Source organism: Carcharodon carcharias, chromosome 7 (assembly GCF_017639515.1).
Source record: "Carcharodon carcharias isolate sCarCar2 chromosome 7, sCarCar2.pri, whole genome shotgun sequence".
Classification (NCBI taxonomy): domain Eukaryota; kingdom Metazoa; phylum Chordata; class Chondrichthyes; order Lamniformes; family Lamnidae; genus Carcharodon; species Carcharodon carcharias.
Genome location: NC_054473.1, coordinates 11,280,168 through 11,301,941, shown reverse-complemented (window position 1 = coordinate 11,301,941; position 21,774 = coordinate 11,280,168). Strand labels below are relative to the sequence as shown.

Below are 21,774 nucleotides of genomic sequence, written 5' to 3'. Positions count from 1 at the left end.
AGGCGAGGGGCCCCGATGTCACCGGGCGATACCTCGCTGGGTGGGCGAGCGCTGCAGTGCCCGCTGACTGTGAAGCGGGTAGTCAAGCCCTGTTAAGGGGGGGCAATTGTAAGTGATTGTTCGTGGCCCGTCCACTTTTACAGCTGGCGGACGGGCCGATCGGCCAGGCGGCCTTGACATTTTTGCCCAAACCTCGATCCAGGGCCGGATGGAACCTCCGTGGGGAAACAAAATAAAAAGGGGTGTCTGGGGAACTGTTTTTTTTTTTCAAATGAGGTTTGCTTTCAGGTGCTTGATTGTGCCGCGTGGACATATTTTGCAGCACTTCCGTTGTTTCGTCTATCCTGTGGAGGTCTGCCTTTGGGGGAGCTCGGTGTGAGCGCTCACCAGCAGCCGCAAGGACTTCCTGCTCCCCAGTGGCAGCGCTGAGCCTTTCTCAGGGCGCGTTTCACGCTGTTCGGCTGTTAATCGACCAGGCAGCAGGAAATCGCGGTGAGGGGGGCCCTTTTTCCAGCCCGCTCCCGGGTCCACCAATCATGGGCGCCCGACGGGCGAGAAACTCAGGCCATATAAGACGATTGAAGGGTGACCTGAGTGAGATGTGGAAGGTGATTGATTTTGATAGGGACAGGCAGAAAAGAAAGAATCTCCTTCCTCAGGTGCGGGAGTCCAGAACAAGGGGCTAGAACCCAGAAAGAGCTGAGCTGTTCAGGGGTAGTTCTCAGGAAACACTTCTGCACACAGAGGGCGGCGATAATTTAGAACTCTCGCCTCAAAAACGCTGCTGAAGCTGGGCGGTCCAGTAAAAAAATTTCAAAACTGACTTCAGCAAGATTCCTGAACAGCAACGGCATCAAGGGATATGGGAAGCAAAGTTGGCAGATGGAGTTAAGATACAGATCAGCCATGATCTAACTGAAACAAGCTGAAAAATGGCCTCTTCCTGTCCCTTTGCTCCTAATATTTCCATTTCTTATGGGATGCTGAGGCAGATTTTTATTTTAATAATACAGCTAATATGTTAGGAGTCCCCTCCCCACCCAACATTGCCAAGCCAAACCCACTGAAAGCAAAGCAACATCTCACGTACCTCTCCACCCAGTTTTTGTAGTTTGGAATGTCTTTTGCGTACAGTAGTTTGTTTGAGGGTGAGTCCTTGCCCAGTTTATGCTCAGAGGTGGAACAGGAGTCCATGAAAGTCTGTGCCACCACAGAGAGGCAGGCGTCAGTAATACTGTTCTTGTGAATGTCAAAGACAAACTGGGGATTTTTTATAACATTCACCCAAAATCGTAGAGGTAGACTGGAGAGACGAAATAAAGAAAAGTTGAGGACATTAGTTGGAAGGAAAATCAATGTCAAAAGTAAAATCACCAACTTACCAATATTTTACTATTTACTTTGGAGATGTGTAGACTTAAGATGCAACTTGATAGGGATCAGTAAAATAATCACAGGGGTAGATGCTGTCCCTGTTGATAGATTATTCCAGTTTGACCAGAAACATGAGTTTAACTATGTAAGGGCATATAAGGTGTCAGACGGTCCTTCTTTGCCTAGAGAGTGGAATGTGGTGTCGATTAGTGTGTCAGGTGCTGACTTTTTTGCCTTCAAGAAAGAGCTGGAGCAGATCCTGACTGAGGTAGAGATTGCATCAAATGGAGGGAAATGGCTGTATTGATAATACTCGGCCCAGGTGATTTTCTGGTCTGGTCTCTGTTGCCTTGAAGGGCTGAGGACAGTCTTCCGGACGGAATACTGAGTTCAACAATTTTAGATCATGAACCCTCTCCTCCATCCCCACCCCCTTTCTGTTTTTCCATCTTTTTGTTTTTTCCAATAATTTATATAGATTTTTTTCCTACCTATTTCCATTATTTTTAAATATATTTCCATCCATTGTTTTATCTCTACCTTTTAGCCTATTTCGATCCCTTCCCCCCACCCCACCCCACCCCCACTAGGGCTATCTGCACCTTGCTCGTCCTGCTTTCTACCCTTAATTAGCACATTCCATAGATAATATCACCACCTTCGACACCTCTTTGTCCTTTTGTCTGTGACATGTTTTGGTTATCTCCACCTATCACTGGCCCTCTATCCAGCTCTCTTGTCCCAACACCCCCCCTTCCACCCCCCCACCCCCCCCCCCCCACACACACACACACACACACACACACACACACTTAAACCAGCTTATATTTCACCTCTTTTCTATTTTTACTTAGTTCTGTTGAAGATTCATACGGACTCGAAACGTTAACTGTGTTCCTCTCTGCAGATGCTGCCAGACCTGCTGAGTTTTTCCAGGTATTTTTGTTTTTGTTTTTGATTTCCAGCATCCACAGTTTTTTGTTTTTATATATATAGGAATGTTCCTTTATTGGTGCTGAGTTTTTCCTTAACCTCTCCCCAGAGGTTAAATGGCCACAGAAGGCTGGAGAGAAGGAATGGAGTGTTCAACCACAACCATTGAGCCATTGTGGTGGAGGGTAGACTTGCAGGACCAGCTTGTCTTTTCATGTGTATGAGCAATAGATAACAGTCACGTTGGACTGTGGTAAACACCAAAAAGGTGCAAACACAGCATCGTGTACTCTACATACTTTTAACCCACCTGGATTTGGAGGGGCACAGTGGCAAAGTGGTAATGTGGTTAAACTAATAATCCAGAAACCCAGGGACACAGGTTCAAATCCCGCCACAGCTGCTCCAAATTTATAAATCAGGAATTGAAATCATTGATGGTGACCATGAATCTCTCATCAATTGTGGTAAAAACCCATATGGTTCACTAATGTCCTGTAGGGAAGGAAATCTGCCGTCCTTACCTGGTCTGGCCCACATATGACTCCAGACACAAGGCAATGTGGCTGACTCTTGACTGCCCTCTAAATTGGCCTAGCAAAGCACTCAGTTCAAGGGCAATTAGGGACGGGCAACAAATACTGGCCTTGCCAGTGATGCCCACACCCCATGATGGGCATTCTGAAGAGAATTTCTCAGAATTCCATGAACCCCTGGATCAAGGTTGTCCAACCCGCTGCCCAGGAGTCACTTGTGCCCCAGGAACCCGTCCCCTGGAAGGCCAGTCTGATTGGTGCTGATATTTATTTGTTTGGTGGAGCTGTTCTTGGGGCTGGTGCCTCAGTGAGATGCAGATTAAAGGGAACAGGAATTGGAACTTTCTGTAGGCTTCCCTGAGGTTCACAATACGCAAACTGTGTGCAGACGAGATGAACATCAGATACCTAACATGGCCACAGATTCAACAGCAAAAAGCTGACAGCTCTGTTGTTAATCAACAACAACTTGCATTAATAGAATCAGAGAGCAAAGGCGGCAATACAGCCCACCATGCCTGTGTCTATACACTATTTTTAAGGTTGAAGAACTTCCAAAGCCCTCATGGTTTCATGGAAGCGTTAATCAGAGATTGGGTTCCTGACACTAGTTCAAGTTGAACAACTGTCACTCGAGCCATTCTAGAATTGCACAATATTGTAGAGCATTGCAAAGGTTCTTCTAAATAGCCAATGCCAGTTCCAATCAGGTGGCATTTCCCAATGGCCACTCGTGTCTTGTCTGGGCCTAAAACCGAACGAGTCTGTGTTGAAGACAAGATGTTCTGAATTTGGAACGTTTCTGCCCAGCCAATTTAGTAGGGTGTTAGAGATGAATGTCACCCACCAAGACCTCTTTCAGCTTATCCCTGAGTCAGTAGGGGAGGTCAAACTTTAAGCAAAACCAGAGACTTGTTTTTATTCGTTCACAGGATGTGAGCATTGCTGGCTAGGCCCATCCCTAATTGCCCTCCTTCAGAGGGCATTTTTAACAGTCAACCGCATTGGTGTGGGTCTTTTTTTTTAAAAAGTTTGTTCATGCGATGTGGGTGTCACTGGCTAGGCCAGCATTTATGACTCTTCCTAGTTGGCCCCCTAGTACAGAGGGCATTTAAGAGTCAGCCATATTTCTGTGGGTCTGGAGTCACGTGTAGGCCAGACCAGGTGAGGACAACACTTTTCCTTCCATAAAGGAAGGATGGGTTTTTGTGGTAATCGGCGACGGTTTTGTGGTCATCAGACATTTAATTCCAGATAAAACCAGAGAAAATAATGGGCATTCTGAGGAGAGTTTGCTGAAAACCCTCCATTTGACAACATAAATGGGACATTCCAAACTTCACACTGCAACTGCGAAGATCCAAGGGACATTTTGCCCACATCCCGTTAAGATTCAGCAACACCCCCCCCACCGCCGTGTAAATGCTCACCAGTTACTCTTCCAGGTATGTCGCACATCATGGTCAGTGATCAGGTGTTTGTCTGCCTGCTCGTCCAGAAAGTCAAACATATATTTGATTGCAAGAGGAAGGGCACTGCCCCTGTGTGCTGTGCTGAATATTGTCTCAAACAGGTCATCCACAAACTTCTGCAGGGTTCCCTGAAAGAGGAAAGCCAGTTAAAGTCAGCGCTGCGATTTGCGATTTGGGCCAGTGACATATTTCCCCTTCAACCACTCCAAACCGGAGTCCGAGACCGGAATCCCGAGACCCTCCTGACCTCCTCCTTGACCCTCCCAAACAGGATATTGGAGGGGGTTAGTCTGATGGCCTCTCTCCCATTTTGTTGGATATGAAGGGCTGTGGAGCTCAGGCAATACAGATGGAGTTAAGATTCAGATCCAGTCATGATCTAATTGAAAGGCAGAACAGGCTCAAGCATTTGAATGGCTGAGTCCTGTTCTTAGATTCCTTCCAACGCTCCATCTTTAAGTTGAGTGTTTCTCCCTATTTTGAATTTTTCTCTGTTTTATGGAGCCTGGTGTAGTCATTGCCTCCCTGAATTTTACCCTCTTGTTCCCTGTTAAGCTGTAAGGAGATGGTTGAACAGACTGTAAAAACCCAAGCTTCATGCCATCTTCTCACTGTGTTTGATTGGCTTGGGTCTCATTCGCCCACTGCTCAGTCTTCTGGGGGTGATACCCTCCACTACAGGACCTTTGTTCGTCAATTATATAAAATACAAGAACATAAGGAATAGGAGCAGGAGTAGGCCACTCAGCCCCTCGAGCCGGCTCAGCCATTCAGTGAGATCATGGCTGCTCATCTACCTCAACTCCAACTCCCCTACTTCTACACCTCGATTCCCCTCATGCCCAAAAATCTATCGACATCAGTCTTAAATAGACCCAATGACGGAGCAGTCAGAACCGTCAGAGTACAGAAGTCCAAAGATTTGAGTGGAGAAATTTCTCCCCATCTAAGTCCTAAATGGCCAACTCATTGTCCTGAGACAATGACCCTCAATCGAGACTCTCCATCCGGGGGAAACATCCTCTCAGCATCTACCCTGTCGAGTACTCTAAGAATTTAGAATCTGCTCTATGGAGAACAATTCCACCTTCCCTTGTCTCTCCGCATCGCTGAAGTCCCTCACTCGTGCACTACTCTAGTACTCGCCCTCATCCTCAGTAAGGCCTTGACATCCTTCCTAAACTGCAGTGCCCAGAATTGGACACACAACACCAGCTGGGGCCTAGGCAGTGATTTACCAGAAGAACACAATTCATCAAACAATACTGAAGTTGGCTGAAGTGAGTTGAAGAGCTGAGGGTGGGCTGGACAGTGCAAAACGATGAAGCATTTTCAGAGTTTGAAAGCCATGAAGCATCTGCAATAACGATGTAGCTATTGAGGGACTGGACACTCACCATGCACAGAGAATTAAACCAAATGGCTGAAAATTCAAGTTACTTAGCAAAACTCATCATTTCCTGAATTAATTAATTAGTAGCTCACGTCATGTGCAGATTGAGATTGAAGAGGGAAATCTACACCAAGGGCAGAATGCTCTGGTCGGTGAGTGGGGGACAGGACCCGCCCGCTCGCCGATGCGTAAAATGATGCTGGGCGATGTCGGGTGTGTGTGTCCCGGTGATACCACTTGTCATTTAGATATTCAGTTCAGTGGGCATGCAACCGAGTAGACTGCGCACTCACCAAATGGTCAAAGGTCTATTAAGGCCAATTAAATAGTAACTAATTCAATTAGCTGAGCTGCCCGTCCAACCTTAAGGTGGGGGTGTAGGTGAACAGCCCAGGCGGCCTTCACATTTTTCATGAAACCTCATCCACGGGCGGGATGAGGTTTCATGAAGTGTCTTAAAGTCTAATAAAAATTTTAACATTACTCCTTTGACAGTGTCACATGAGGGGACAAGTTTTAAAAGTTTTTTTTCCACCTTTATTTAAATTAACACATGTCAAACTAATCTCCCTGAGGCAACTCCTTAATTGGCCCGCCCACATAAAATGGCGGCACGTTCCCGGTTGGGGGCGTCAATCGGGTTCACGCCCACCCCTGGACAACCACCCCCCGCCCCTGACCGGGGGAAAATTTTTCCCCTATATGTTTCTTTTAGTGTCAGAACTTTTTCACCCAATGAGTTAGTGATGAACTCACCCAACACTGGCGTCAGTCTTGGTTCAGTGGGTAGCGCTCTTCCCTCCCAACAACAGAGGCCTTGCATTCCCACAAAGAAGCAGGAGTGGCTTACCTTGGTGGCGAGGAGGCGGGTCAGGTAAATCTCGGACACCATCTTGCTGCCTCGGTCCCCTTCCCTCTGGTCCATGTGGTCGTGGTTCTTGACCAGGTGCCAGAGTTTTGTCCCGCTCTCCAGGTCTGGGGTGATCATGGGCGTCCGAGATCGCAGGCTGTCTGGGCTGCTGGCAGTGCGCAACATACTCTCTGTAAGGGAGTGTGGAGGGAGGAGGTGATGACAGGGCTCCAGTAGTACCAGCATTTTGTAACACTGCATTGTAACAGCTCCAGGATATGCTCAACTTCAAATCAGTAACCGAGGTCGAGTGTGAGATGGATCCCTGCTAGATGAAGTACGAAACTACACAGCTCCTTTTCTTGATGGTAGGTTTATTCACAGGATGCAGCATTACATATCTTTACCTACCAACACCCCAATGTCCCAGCGGTCCCTTCTTATATATGCTCAAGATACTTAATCAATCAATACCCTCTACTTATATAAAAGCAAAATACTGAAGTTGCTGGAAACCTGAAATAAAAGCAGAAAATGCTGGAAAAACTCAGATCTGGCAGCATCTGTGGGGAGGGAAACATACTTATTGCTTCTAGTCCGTATGACTTTTCTGCAGAGCTGAAGAGAGGTAGAAATGTGATCTGAAGAAGTCATATGGACTTGAAACGTTAACTGTGTTTCTCTCTCCACAGGTGCTGCCAGACCTGCTGAGTTTTTACCTGGCATTTTCTGTTTTTATTTCAGAAATGTGATGGGTTTTATACTGTTGAAGTGGGGGTGGAGCAGGTAGAATAAAATAGAGGATCAGGGATGGGAAGGAGCTCAGAACAGATTTGACAAAGATGTCATGGATACAAGACAAAGGGAGTGGTACTGATGGTGTTAAAGACTAAGGCAGGTGTTAATAGTGGCATAAAGGTCAGGAAGCAGAATGTGTTAATAGCAGAAAAAGAGTCAGTCCTCTCTAAAAGCAAAACATGATTTGAAGTTACAGACTAGCTCTTGTGGGGGGAGGGAGTTGGAAAAAAATATAAAAATATATCAAGATGGAGGACAGAGTTCACGGTCTGAAGTTGTTGAACACAATACTTACCCTTTATTTGTTCACCTTTAAGCCTAACAATGCAATTAACGTAACAGTAACACCAAGAATGGAGGTCAGACTGACAAGACTCCCTATGTAAGTCAAACCTCAACCTTCCACCAACGTCTCAACAATCTCTGTAACCAGAACCTTTCCCTGACTACTCCAATTCTACTCCAAGGATAGAATTTTCAGGTCTGCAGGCCCGGGAGCAGCCAAGGAACTGACCACCGACTGCGATCGGCTCCCGATCGCGATTTCGTTCATGCTGGCTGGTCAATTAACTGAGCTGAAGAATTTAAAACCAATCAATAAAGATTTGAAACCGCAGAAAAAAAACATCCACACATCAGATTCATTCAGGTGAAAACACAGGTGATGAAAATTCTGTCCAAACATTTTTTTTTTCAAATTAATAGCAGGAACCTCATCCCGCACCCTTGGATGAGGTTTCACCAAAAAGGCAAAGTCCGCCTGGCAGATTCGACCCCCACCCCCAACCGTAGCATTGGACGGGAAGTGAAAAAATCACCATCAGTTGCTGCTTTGATGGCCTTAATAGGCCTCCTAATTGTTGACGGGTCTGCTTCCGACTCTTGCGCGCGCCCGACTGAAATATCGTGCGAGCGCGCAATGACATCGGGACCCTCCCCCAGCGTCATCGCACACTATTTCACACTCGAGCATGCCAAGCTGAAAATTCTACCCCAAGGAATCTGTGCTTCCCCCAATTTTAGGCTCTTTTGCATTCCCCAGTTTCTGCCCTGTGTTATTGGTGGCTGTGCCTTCAGCTGCCTGGGCCCAAAGCTCTGGAAGTTCCTCCCTAGACTTCTCTGCCCCTCTTTCTTCCTGTAAGATATTCATTAATAGCTACCTCTTTGTCCTAATGTCTCAGTCTTTGACTCAGTTATCAACTTGCGTCTGGTTACGCTTCTGTGAATCACCCTGGAATGTTCTACGAAGTTAAAGGTGCTATATAAATGCAAGATGCTGCCTTCTCCTGCTGAGAGCATAGAACGATCCCGGGGATCATGCTAGATCTATGGTCTAACGAAGTGGTATTGTTAACACTCGGCTCCTTGAGACTCCCACCTCTCATGCTCAGCAAACATGTTTTTTTTTACTGTATCTCTGGGCCTCTGTAGCTTCAGGTACAATTGGCAGGTGGGGGGGTGGAGGGAGGGGGGAAGAAATCGATGAATGTTTAAACTATGATCCTGGACAAAAATCAATGACCTTGTGAATGCTTCAACGCTTCTGGTTTACTCTGCATTTCAACTTCTGCATGAGGGACAGCATTCCACATGACATGACTGGGATGAAGGTTAAAGACATAAGACAGACATTGATTGAGTGATTAACCAAAGACTGCATTTAAATCATGTCTGGGGACATGTTGAGAACATAACCTGACTGGTATATGGCAGAAGTAACTAAACCAGAAATAAGGAACCGATCAGGGTCAGTGAAGGCTTTCACCGGCCACCACTCAATTCATATTGGAATATCCTTTCGGGTGTTATTCACTTGGTTCCACAGGATTACATAGGGAATACGATACAGAAACAGGCCATTTGGCCCAACCAGTCCATGCTGGTGTTTATGCTCCATTCGAGTCCCTTCCCATCTTTCCTCATCTAAATCTACCATCGTTACCCTCTATCCCCTTCTCCCTCATATACTTATCTAGTCTCCCCTTAAATGCATCAAATACATTCACATCAACCACTCCTTGTGGGAGCAAGTTCCACGTTCTCACCACTCTCTGGGTAAAGAAGTTTCTCCTGAATTCCTGATTGGATTTCTTAGCGATTTTCTTATATCGATGGCCTCCAGTTATGCTCTTCCCCTCAAGAGGAAACATTCTCTCTCTATCCACTCAGTCAAAACCTTTCATCATTTTAAAGAACTCTACTAGGTCACCCCTCAGCCTTCTCCTTTTAAGAGAGAAGAGACCCAGCTTTTACATCCCCTCCTGCTAGATAGACCCTCACATTCCTGGCATCATCCCTGTAAACCTTTTTTTATAATATGGCAACTAGAATTGTACAGAACACTGCAGGTGTGGTTTGATCAAGGTTCAAAACAATGCTACCAACACTTCCTACTCTTCAAGTCTATCCCCCTACAAAAGAATAAGCCCTAGTGCTTGGTTTGTTTTTTCTAAGGGCCCTATTAATCTGTGTCACTGCATTTAGGGATTTGGGTCTTTGCACTCTCTGTAGTGCTGGTGAAGGGACAATGTAACCTAGGAATGTTGGGTTATCATCTATCAAAGAGTGATACCAGTCTGTGCCAGACTTACCATAGCGGCTGAGGGATTTGGTGAATGTGGAGGAATTGGAGATATTGTAGGCTGAGGTTTGTTTCGGTACAAGTGCTATCAAAGATCCATCTGTCACCTAGGAGAAGCAAAGTTAAAAAGTTAGACTGAACGAGAGAAGGAAGGGGGGAAAAAAAACAATTGTCCAGCACCGTCCCCTCAGGCTGCAGCACAGAAGACAACCATTAGGCCCATCATGTCACTGCCTGCGCTTTGTCAGAGAGATCCAAAACTAATCCCACAGCCCGGCTCACTCCCCGCTGTCCTGTATCTTCACCTGCTTCAAATATTTAACCAATTTCATCCGAAGCGATACAGTGGCCTCTGCCCCCACCACTACCCATAGCAAAGCATTCCAGGCTATAAGATCAAAAACCTACACTGACACTCCAGTGCAGTACTGAGGGAGTGCTGCACTGTCAGAGGTGCGGTCTCTCAGATGAAGCATTAAACAGAGGCCCCAGCTCCCTGCTCAGGTGGGTGTAAATAGATCCCATGGCACTATTTTGAAGAAGAGCAGGGCGGGTTCTCCCCGGTGTCCTGGGGCCAACATCCATCCCTCAGTCAACATCACAAAGACAGGTTATCTGGGTCGTTATCACATTATTGTTCGTGGGAGCTTGCTGTGCACTGAATTGGCTGCTGCATTGCCTACATTGCGGCGGTGACCACACTTCAAAAGGTACTTCACTGACTGTAAAGCGCTTTGAGACATCCGGTGGTTGTGAAAAGCGCTATATAAATGCACGGCTTTGTTTTTCTTCTCTTTTTATCTCCCGATATCTCTCCCCTCGCCTCAGCAACGATTTCAAATCTGTGAGCTCCCTGTTCAGCAACTCTACATTACTCTACCAAAACCCATCAGCATTTTAAAAAAAAACCTCCATTAAATCTCCTTTTAGCCTTCTCTGCTCCAGTAGAAATAGTCCCGATGACTCATGCCGCTCCTCCTGCGAATTAACGGAAACATTTTGAAGCGCCTGCAAGCGGCAAGGAAGGTTACAAACATCTTGCTAAGGCTTTCCTTCTGGTTAGACACAAGTATGGGGTGGGATTTCAGGCAGTATGAGGATTGCTAATTCACCTGCGCACCTCCCTCAGGGCAATACCTGGTAGTGTGCCAGTGTATTCAGACGTTTCCAGTCATTATCTATCTTTGTCGTCACATCTTCGTCCTGGAGAATTATTCGCGCAATTCTCCCCTGCCGCCATTCTGAGGAAGAGGAAAGAAAATGAGATCGCACTCTATATCTGACGCCTGCCTCAAGGTTTCACACTTCCACAGCTAACTTCACTTGCTCAACCCCACCCTCTGCACCCTCCCCGCTTTTAATCCTTCTGAGAAAGAGGAGGCTATTGGCTAATTGTGATACAGGCACCAAACTCAAGTCTCCGTTTTTAGACAGCGAGCGCAAGCAGGCCAGCTGTTTGACTGCATGAGGCACCATGCCCACCCCTCCTCGTCCTCTCGTCATTGTAAGTCAGTGCATGCGTGCTTTCCAGCAGGGGTCACTGTTTAGCCATAAGGAGGATAGGGAATGAGGCTGACTTTTTGCTTTGCATGCCCAGGCGAAGGCCCAGATTTTGTTGGCAAAACAAGAACGATGTCTGACCAGCAATCCCCCTTATTAATGTGTAAATCAGCTGCCAACGTGTAGCGAGTGAATTGCAAATCACCACAAATTGCTGGACGGTTTGTGTCACTCCACCATGAGCTTCTCCAAAACAGCATCGTGCCCTCAACCTCCCAGTGAGTTCCATGAAGTTGACACATTTGAGTATTAATTGCCCATTAAATTCAGTGTGGAAAGCTAAGTCTAGTAATTAACAGCGTAAGTACCATTTCAAAGGACTGATAATTGCTAATGAAGGTCATCAACTGCAGAAGGTGATCAATCATAGAATAATGCAGCAGAGAAGGTGGCCATTCAGCCCTTCCTGTCTGTGCCCCTAAGTGTGGAGTCTCATTCCTGCACAAAGTCAATTGTTGCTGGAGATTTTTAAAATGTCAATTTTTCTTTTTTTTTTGCGTATATTTCTTCATTTTCATTTGTGTTTCTTTTGTTCTCTGTCTTTTAATCCAATCTTTCTTTCTTTCATTCTGTACCTGATTTGACACTGAATTCACCCCAGCCTTCCCTGTCCTTCCTTGGTTTATTCCTCAGCCTTTTAATGTTATTATTTAAAGATGGGAGACAGGCTGCCGTTGATCCTGTTGCTCACCAAGGCCCAGGGGCCTAGTTATTCCCACTGCGCAGTTACCAGCTTGCACATCCAGCAACATTGCAAACAAAAAAAAAATGTTAAAACCTAAATGTGCAGGAGGCAGTTTATGGGAAACGCCATGAGGTGCAATCTAAGGACCATAATTATTTATTGCGTGCGCTATTATTTGAAAGATTTCTCCGTTTCTTCAGTTTGAGCCATTTTCCCCTTCTCCACGCCGGCTTATCAACGCAGGCTCTTACCGAGGTCCATGTCTGCTGCCTTGGGACGCTGTGAGTAAGGGATGCCTTTGTAGCACGCATCCAATAACTTATCCTTCACTTGCATGACAGTGTCGCAGTTCAGCACTTTGACAGGGATCTCGGGGGCATTCTCATTCTCGGGGTTCACGCAGTTCAGGGTCTGTTGAAGAAAGCAGACGTGATCCACATGCCGTCGGTGCCCCCCCCCCCCCCCCTCGCGGAAACAGAGCGAGGGCACTCGCCAAAGCGGTGCCATTGTGCCTCTCAGAGTGCCCTCTCTCTGCGTCTGACCGCTCTACGGAAAACCGCCTCCTCGGAATTAGGGTCCCGGGGCCAACGTTTACCCCCCGCCCAACTGACATCTCAAAATCCGGATTATCCGGTCATTTATCACATTGCTGATCGTAGGAGCTTGCTGTGCAAAAATTGGCTGCCGCTTTTCCTGCATGACAACAGAGACCACACTTCAAAAAAATAAAGGACTTCATTGAGTGTGGGAGAGTCTTTGTTCCTACAGGGTGCGATCAATGACCCCCCCCCCATTCTGGCACTTGTGCTGGGAAACATGCCGCACTTGTCGAAGGTGCCATCCTTTGGATGAGATGTTAAACTGAGGCCCCCATCTGCAAGATCAGTAGAAGATCCCATGGCCACCAATCACAGGAGAGTCAAGCATGGGGGTTACTCAATCCTGGTGTCCAGGGCCAACAACAGTCAACCCTCAACCAACATCACTAAAGCAGGTCATCTGGCCATTTTCACATTGCTAATTGTGGGAGCTTGCTGTGCATAAATTGGCTGCCCCTATTTCGTACATTTCAGCCGTGAGTACACTTCAGTGGCATTGCCTGTAAAGTGCTGTATCGGGTATCCCGAGGCCGTAAAATGTACTTTTGGTCAGCAGTCCTAACCTCTCATGCAGCTCGCTGTCAAATTCTGTTTGATGGTGGCCTCTGTGAAGCACTGCCGGACGAATTGCCACACCAAAGGCGCTATATAAATGCAACCTGTTGCTGATTCTACGATGACCCCAGTTTGAGCCTGCGATAATCAACCAGCAGGGGTGTTATGGAAGAGGAGGTGAGACTCTTCATCTCAACCCTTAGGGTGGGGTTGATAGGAGGAGGGGAGTGGGGGATGTGGGTGAGGCTCAGGAGAGATGGGGGTCGGGGGGTGGTGGACAGAGGGAGGAGCCGGAGGGGTGGGTGCGGAGAGAAAGGAACTGGGAAGCAAGTGGGCAAAACACCAAGAATATGAGAGGGTGAAAATAATTTTTAAACATCCGGGGCAAGGCACAAAATAAATCTTCCAGCTTCAAAAAGGAGTTAAACAGAACATCCTGCTGATTTCCCACCACGTACGGGGTTGGAATTTGGAATCCGAATTAAATATTTACCGCGTAACTGAGCTCAACAGATGTTGCAGCTCATGTATCACCTTGGCACAGGAAGTCGCGAGATTGGCATGAGGGATGGGCGTGGTAACTTTAAATGCCAAGTTTGGAATGTTCCAGGATTTTTCCTGTTGACGATGAGGAACCTGGCGCTGACAGATGAAAAAGCACATAGTCTCCTCACGAGCAGAGGCAGCTCTCCCAGTATCCACGACTGAGAACATCCAAGCTGCTGGGGTTCCCCAAACCGAGATTTTGGGGCGGCGAGCTGCCATGGAGCTCAGACTGAGCGCTAACAGCTGTGAGGCCGCTTTAAGTCCTCGCTTGTGTTTCTAATCAGTGGACATGGCCCTAATGGGACAGATTGAGGACATGTTGCTGCTGCTGCAAAATAAAACCTCTCAAAAAGTAGATGTTTGTTTAAAAAAAAAGCCCTGCAGTTAAAACAATTCTCACCACGATGAGCTTCTCCCACTCAGGAGCTAAAACCCCTCTTCACCTTCGGAGCTGATGTGACCTCACCCCACCCCTACCCACCCCCCTCCCCAGGGTCAAATCAATTTCTGAGGCATTAAGCTGGAGTCACACCAGTAAAGGTTTGGGAAACCCTGGTCAAGGCACTTACCACTGTCTTGTAGTCAATCTGCTGCCGGATGAGCTTGTCCTCACTCAGAGAGTAGCGAGCCTCCCCAGTGATGGCATCGATGGGTCCTTTCTCCATTTGCTGTTTGATGGCGCAGTACAGCATGAAGAGTGGCTCACCGGCACATTCCTGCACAGCACAAGGCAACAACGGGAAAGAATGAGCCCAACCTCTCCTGGTCTCTCGGTGCCCAACCGTTTCATGTAGAGACCGGCAACACCCCTCTTAGCGCCAAGCAAGAATTGGTATTGCTGGTCCTTACCCCACAGGGCTAAGGGTTCAATCGCAGGGTTTACTGAGCTCAGTCCAGATGGCACTGCAGCTGGCTTCAAGGAACGCCCCGGGGATAATGGAGGGGAGGAAGGGGCAAACAGGTTCCTGCTCGCTCTGCAGTTAACCTCCCCTCAACCATTGGAGTCCAGTGTAAAACGAAGACAACATTGAATCATAGATCGCAGGTTGAGAGAGATGGTAGCGTGGTGGTAGTGTCACTGGACTAGTAATCCAGAGGCCCAGGCTAACGCTCTGGGGGACATGGGTTCAAATTCCACCACGGCAGCTGGTGGAACTTAAATTCAATTAGTAAGTCTGTTATATGAAGCTCGTCTCAGGAATGGTGACCGTGACAACTATCATCGATTGTTGTAAAAACCCACCTGGCTCACTAATGAAGGGAATCTGCTGTCTTTACACAGACTCTTAACTGTGCTCTGAAATGATCTAGCAAGCCCCTCAATTTAAGGGCAATTAGGGATGGGCAGCAAGTGCTGACCTTGCCAGCAATACCCACATCCCATGAAATAATAAAGGGAAAAAGAACTTGCTGTTAAGCAGTTTTCTCTGAAAAAAGATTCAGTCTTGGGATGGTGGTGTCACTGGCAAGGTTGGCATTTACAGTCCATCTCCTAGTTACAGATCTGGGGATGGGGGCAGGAAAGAAGATTTGGGGTAAACCAGCCATGAAAGATGAAGCAGGCTCCAGGGGCTCCATGGTCTACTCGCTCTCCTAATTCTTCTGTCCTTACCCCAAGAAGGTGTTGGTGGGCCTTCTTTTGGGTCTGAGTGGCTTGGTGAGCTACAGAGGGCCATTAAGTGTCAACCACTGGGGTCACTCATAGACTAGGCCAGATAAGGACGGAATCTTCTGCTTGCCCTAAAACCAACATCTTTGAAGTTACTTTCACTGATGCCAGGTTTATAGTTCCAGGTTCCACAGTGACGATGAATTGTCATTAAAAAACCACCTGGTTCACTAATGTCCTTTAGAGAAGGAAACCTGCCAGCCTTACCCGATCTGACCTACAGGTGACTCTAGACCCACAGCAATGTGGGTGACACTTAACTGCCCCTCTGAAACAGCCCACCAAGGGGAATTAGGGATGGGCAACAAATGCACATCTCATGAAAGAATAAAAAATTCTACTTTAAAAGCCGGTGTAAATTCTCAAACTGGGTCAGTGGGACATGAACTCGCAGTCTCTGGATTATGAGCCCAGGTCTCTGGGTTATTAACCATATTGCCACATGGGCCCTCCATGATGTGACTCTGCCAACACGCACCATCAAATGTGATTAATGCTACTTGGGTAAAATTCTGGAATATGCCCTGTGCCAATGGGCCCCCTACCATGGCGTGGAGTTAACTCCATCAGGGAAGAAAAATGAGGAATACACCAAAGAGAAACATCAACCTTGCCTTGAATTTGTGAACGGTAGTGGGGCTGGAACTAGCTTCATGTTGGTCCTCACTCGCTGTCATGGAGACTGGTTCTTAGAGGAGACTGGAATTCGGGGTGTCTTTCTCCAGAATAGCAAACGTTGGGAGGATTGACGCTCATGAAGGAGAAATTGTGAATAGCTCATATTCTCCCCTGCCTTCCCCAAGGCACATATGGTTTTTGCCCCCATCACTGACAGCATAGCCCCTGAACTCTACTGGCATCGTAGCTGAGCATGAAGGAATTTGTCCGACCCCCATTGGGACTGCAGTAAGAATCCAAGAGCAGTCTTTTCCACAAGCCCTTGCTCAGATACTTCAATAGATGCACTCTCTCCTCCTGTACATCCTCACTTTCACAGACAGAAAGAGAAACAGAAAGAGAGGGTTGGGGACGCAGTTGCAGGAAGATGAGAGGGAAGGAGAAAAGAAAAAGGGAGGGAGAGGGGGAAAAGAGAGAAAGAGGAAGCAAAAATGTGTTTCGCAGATTGAAGAACATGAGGAATCAGAATGAGAAACATGGAGAATAGGCAGAGAGATACATGAACAAAGCTGGAGAGTGAAGAAGATATAGAAGCAGTGAGGCCATGAATAAGCACAATAGGTGAAGTAGGATGAAAGGCTTTACACATAGCAAGCAGTTCAGTGAGCAAGAATATATTCTCCACAATTATTGTCATAGAGTCGAGCAAAGAGCAAACAGCTTTCAGAGACTAACAGGCATCTTTACTGAACAAAACATTGAAAAACTTTGATGAGCATCAAACAGTAGAAAAACAAAGTGGAGGACGGAACAACTCACTTGGCTCAAAGTAGCTTGGATAGAGAACCAGACTTCAATATTGTTAATTCATGTTACAGTCACATGATTGTTCCTGGTAATCCTATGTGCCTCATTTTGCCTCTCCTGTGCTTACTCCAATTGAGAACACTAACAATCCTCCGCTCACCATATGCTGTTAGCATCTCCTTATCATCTCTGATAATTAAACAGACAGCTGCTAACGAGCTTCAACACACATACATCACAGCCAGGACCTCCGACACCACGCTTGTCTCAAAAATTATCTTTAATCTGTGAATTTGACTTCATTAAAGTCAGTCGGGTGAGGAAGGATTGGGGGGGGAAAATATCTTGATGTCATAGCTTCTTTCAGCCAATTATCTGAGGCCTGGCAAACTGGGCAAGGAGCACTGACCACCATCCCTGCCCGAGCTGTGTAGAATCACATCAGGAGCCACAGAGCTTGCAATGCTGTAGTGACAGAAAGTAACTTCTGTTTCCACAACATTCATCACATGGGGGGTCGGATGAATTCAGAGTGCGAGAAGAAAGGGGAATCAGATACTGTCGGGGAAGACAGGAAGGCACAATCAACGTGGGGCGTAAGCAGGAACAGATGTCAAGGAACTCAGGAAAGGTGTCGAAGAACGGTGGCCCAGGTAGAATTCTAGCCCACACCGATGGCCATCAAAGAGCTGGCACAGGAATGAAGGGCTGAATGGCCTCCGTTTGTGTTGCAAATTCCGTTGACAATGTGCACAGGCAGGTCCCACCAACAGCAAATGGGAGGGATAGCCAGTTGTTTCGTTGGTGTAAGTTGAGGAGTGAATGTTAGGCAAGGCCTTTGGAAGACCACATTACTCTTCATGTGAAGGTGGCTCCTTGCCAGCCAATCAGCACCCTTCTTTCCTCCTGCAGTAGAAATTGTTGAGATTGTTTGAAATTTGGTATTCTTGTGCTTGTCCTGATGAGCGCAAGATGAAAAGCTTCGGCCACATGTCTCTCTTTTTAGTGAATGTAGATTCACCTCCAGGACACAGCTGCCAGCAAAAAGCCCAGGAGGAGAATCATAGGTGACTTTAAAGATCAAATGATGTAATTTTGTTCGTTAGTTTTAGAAGTATTTGTAGATTTGCTTATGGGTGGAAGCAGGTGGTGGGGGGGGGGGGGGGGGGGGGTGGTGGGGGAAAGGCTGTTTGGTGGAGTCATCCAATCAGGTGACGAGGAGTCCACCCGTTTTCCAATCAGTAACAGAAGGTGGGAAACCAGGAAGATGGACAGGTGAGGCAACCAATGGCGGAAGCAGGGAGCGATGAAATCTCCACGAATACGTCCAATCAGATTTGGTAACTCTACCACCAGCACAGGGAGAAAACAGAGAGATTCCCAGAAAAGAAAAACCTGTCAGTTTAAAAAAAAAAGTACTCAAAAAAGAAAATAAAAATGTGCTGCTTCAGAGCAACATTCAGGCAAACGTACACACACGCTTGCCCAACAACCTGAGGCAATTGATCTCACAGTTCAAAGAAGGGGATCCATGAATCACGGTTGCCATGGTGACTGAGGCAAGCAATGTTAATCAGAAGCCAGAAAGAAGGTTTTTAAGGACAAAAGGAAAAAACTCCATTCCGCTCGCTGAAGACCACGTCCCACAGGGGGCAACATGAAGGGCTCCCAAGAAAATCTGGTGCCCCTGAATCTCACCCTTTCGCTTGTCCACCAGCCTGTATTCAGGAGGCCTGTACGTCTTGACAATGAAGAAAAAAGAAAGCAGCAATCATTTTCACCTACCATCGCTGGGTATGATAGACACTGATAGAGAGACTCAGAGGAGCGGAATGGTCGTCAAACAACAGCTTTCCCAGGACAGAATGAGCTGCTCAAATTCTGCTCACTAAATCGCAGCAGTTGCTTGGATGAAGATGCAACTTTGCCTGGTTTCATCTGGTCCTACCAGAATGCCAATCATACCATCTTCTCAGTTGCAGTATGCTGCTGATTATTAAGTGAATCTTGTATCCTGCCTCCTGCTGGGATACAATTCAGTGGGCATTGACTCTCACTGAGATACATTTATGTGGTCACTGACTCTCACTGGGTTCAGCTCTGTGGGCACTGAATCTCACTGGGTTCAGCTCTGTGGGCACTGACTCTCACTTGGGTACAGTTCCGTGGGCACTGACTCTCACTGAGATACACTTATGTGGTCACTGAATCTCACTGGGTTCAGCTCTGTGGGCACTGACTCTCACTTGGGTACAGTTCCGTGGGCACTGACTCTCACTGAGATACACTTATGTGGTCACTGACTCTCATTGGGTTCAGCTCTGTGGGCACTGAATCTCACTGGGTTCAGCTCTGTGGGCACTGACTCTCACTTGGGTACAGTTCACTGGGCACTGACTCTCACTGAGATACACTTATGTGGTCACTGACTCTCACTTGGGTACAGTTCCGTGGGCACTGACTCTCACTGAGATACACTTATGTGGTCACTGACTCTCACTGGGTTCAGCTCTGTGGGCACTGACTCTCACTTGGATACAGTTCCGTGGGCACTGACTCTCACTTGGGTACAGTTCCGTGGGCACTGACTATCACTTGGGTACTGTTCCGTGGGCATTGACTCCCACTAGGGTACAGTTCCGTGGGCACTGACTCTCACTGGGGCACAATTCCATGGGCACTGACTCCCACTTGGGTACAGTTCCTTGGAGACTGACTCTCACTTGGGTACAGTTCCATGGGCACTGACTCTCACTTGGATACAGTTCCATGGGCACTGACTCCCAGTTGGGTACAGTACCCTAGGCACTGACTCTCACTGGGGCACAATTCCGTGGGCACTGACTATCACTTGGGTACAGTTCCGTGGGCACTGACTATCACTTGGGTACAGTTCCGTGGGCACTGACTATCACTTGGGTACAGTTCCGTGGGCACTGACTCTCACTTGGATACAGTTCCGTGGGTACTGACTCTCACTTGGATACAGTTCCGTGGGTACTGACTCTCACTTGGGTACAGTTCCGTGGGCACTGATTCCCACTTAGGTACAGTTCTGTGGGCACTGACTCTCTCTTGGAAACAGTTCACTGGGCACTGACTCTCACTTGGATACAGTTCTGTGGGTACTGACTCTCACTTGGGTACAGTTCTGTGGGCACTATCACTTGGGTACTGTTCTGTGGGCATTGATTCCCACTAGGGTACAGTTCCATGGGCACTATCACTTGGGTACAGTTCCATGGGCACTGATTCTCACTGGGGCACAATTCCATGGGCACTGACTCCCACTTGGGTACAGTTCCTTGGAGACTGACTCTCACTTGGGTACAGTTCCATGGGCACTGACTCTCACTTGGATACCGTTCCATGGGCACTGACTCCCAGTTGGGTACAGTACCCTAGGCACTGACTCTCACTGGGGCACAATTCCATGGGCACTGACTCCCAGTTGGGTACAGTTCCTTGGCACTGACTATCACTTGGGTACAGTTCCGTGGGCACTGACTATCACTTGGGTACAGTTCCGTGGGCACTGACTCTCACTTGGATACAGTTCCGTGGGTACTGACTCTCACTTGGATACAGTTCCTTGGGTACTGACTCTCACTTGGGTACAGTTCCGTGGGCACTGATTCCCACATAGGTACAGTTCTGTGGGCACTGACTCTCACTTGGATACAGTTCACTGGGCACTGACTATCACTTGGATACAGTTCTGTGGGTACTGACTCTCACTTGGGTACAGTTCCGTTGGCACTGACTCACTTGGATACAGTTCCGTGGGCACTGACTCTCACTTGGGTACAGTTCCGTGGGCACTGACTATCACTTGGGTACAGTTCCGTGGGCACTGACTATCACTTGGGTACAGTTCCGTGGGCACTGACTCTCACTTGGATACAGTTCCGTGGGTACTGACTCTCACTTGGAAACAGTTCCGTGGGTACTGACTCTCACTTGGGTACAGTTCCGTGGGCACTGATTCCCACTTAGGTACAGTTCTGTGGGCACTGACTCTCTCTTGGATACAGTTCACTGGGCACTGACTCTCACTTGGGTACAGTTCCATGGGCACTGACTCTCACTTGGATACAGTTCCACGGGCACTGACTCTCAGTTGGGTACAGTACCCTAGGCACTGACTCTCACTGGGGAACAATTCCATGAGCACTGACTCCCAGTTGGGTACAGTTCCGTGGGCACTATCACTTGGGTACAGTTCCATGGGCACTGATTCTCACTGGGGCACAATTCCATGGGCACTGACTCCCACTTGGGTACAGTTCCTTGGAGACTGACTCTCACTTGGGCACAGTCTCTCACTTGGATACCGTTCCATGGGCACTGACTCCCAGTTGGGTACAGTACCCTAGGCACTGACTCTCACTGGGGCACAATTCCATGGGCACTGACTGCCAGTTGGGTACAGTTCTGTTGGACTGACTATCACTTGGGTACAGTTCCGTGGGCACTGACTATCACTTGGGTACAGTTCCGTGGGCACTGACTCTCACTGGGGCACAATTCCATGGGCACTGATTCCCAGTTGGATACAGTACCCTAGGCACTGACTCTCATTGGGGCACAATTCCATGGGCACTGACTCCCACTTGGGTAAAGTTCCATGGGCACTGATTCTCACTGGGGCACAATTCCATGGGCACTGACTCTCACTTGGATACAGTTCCATGGGCACTGACTCTCAGTTGGGTACAGTACCCTAGGCACTGACTCTCACTGGGGAACAATTCCATGAGCACTGACTCCCAGTTGGGTACAGTTCCATGGGCACTAT

The 21,774-nt window shown here is 47.6% G+C and overlaps 1 protein-coding gene across 1 annotated transcript in view; it reads right to left on the bottom strand.

Moving 5' to 3' along the window:
* Window positions 1-21,774, bottom strand: part of plxna1b (plexin A1b) — a 538,027-nt gene that overhangs the window by 13,341 nt on the left and 502,912 nt on the right. Inside the window, exons 23-29 of the mRNA XM_041191009.1 lie at window positions 14,452-14,598; window positions 12,434-12,593; window positions 11,075-11,178; window positions 9,948-10,044; window positions 6,559-6,749; window positions 4,274-4,443; window positions 1,091-1,303 (exon numbers count right to left, since the gene is read on the bottom strand). Of these exons, the coding sequence (XP_041046943.1) occupies window positions 1,091-1,303; window positions 4,274-4,443; window positions 6,559-6,749; window positions 9,948-10,044; window positions 11,075-11,178; window positions 12,434-12,593; window positions 14,452-14,598 (1,082 nt within the window). The remainder of the gene's footprint in view (window positions 1-1,090; window positions 1,304-4,273; window positions 4,444-6,558; window positions 6,750-9,947; window positions 10,045-11,074; window positions 11,179-12,433; window positions 12,594-14,451; window positions 14,599-21,774) is intronic.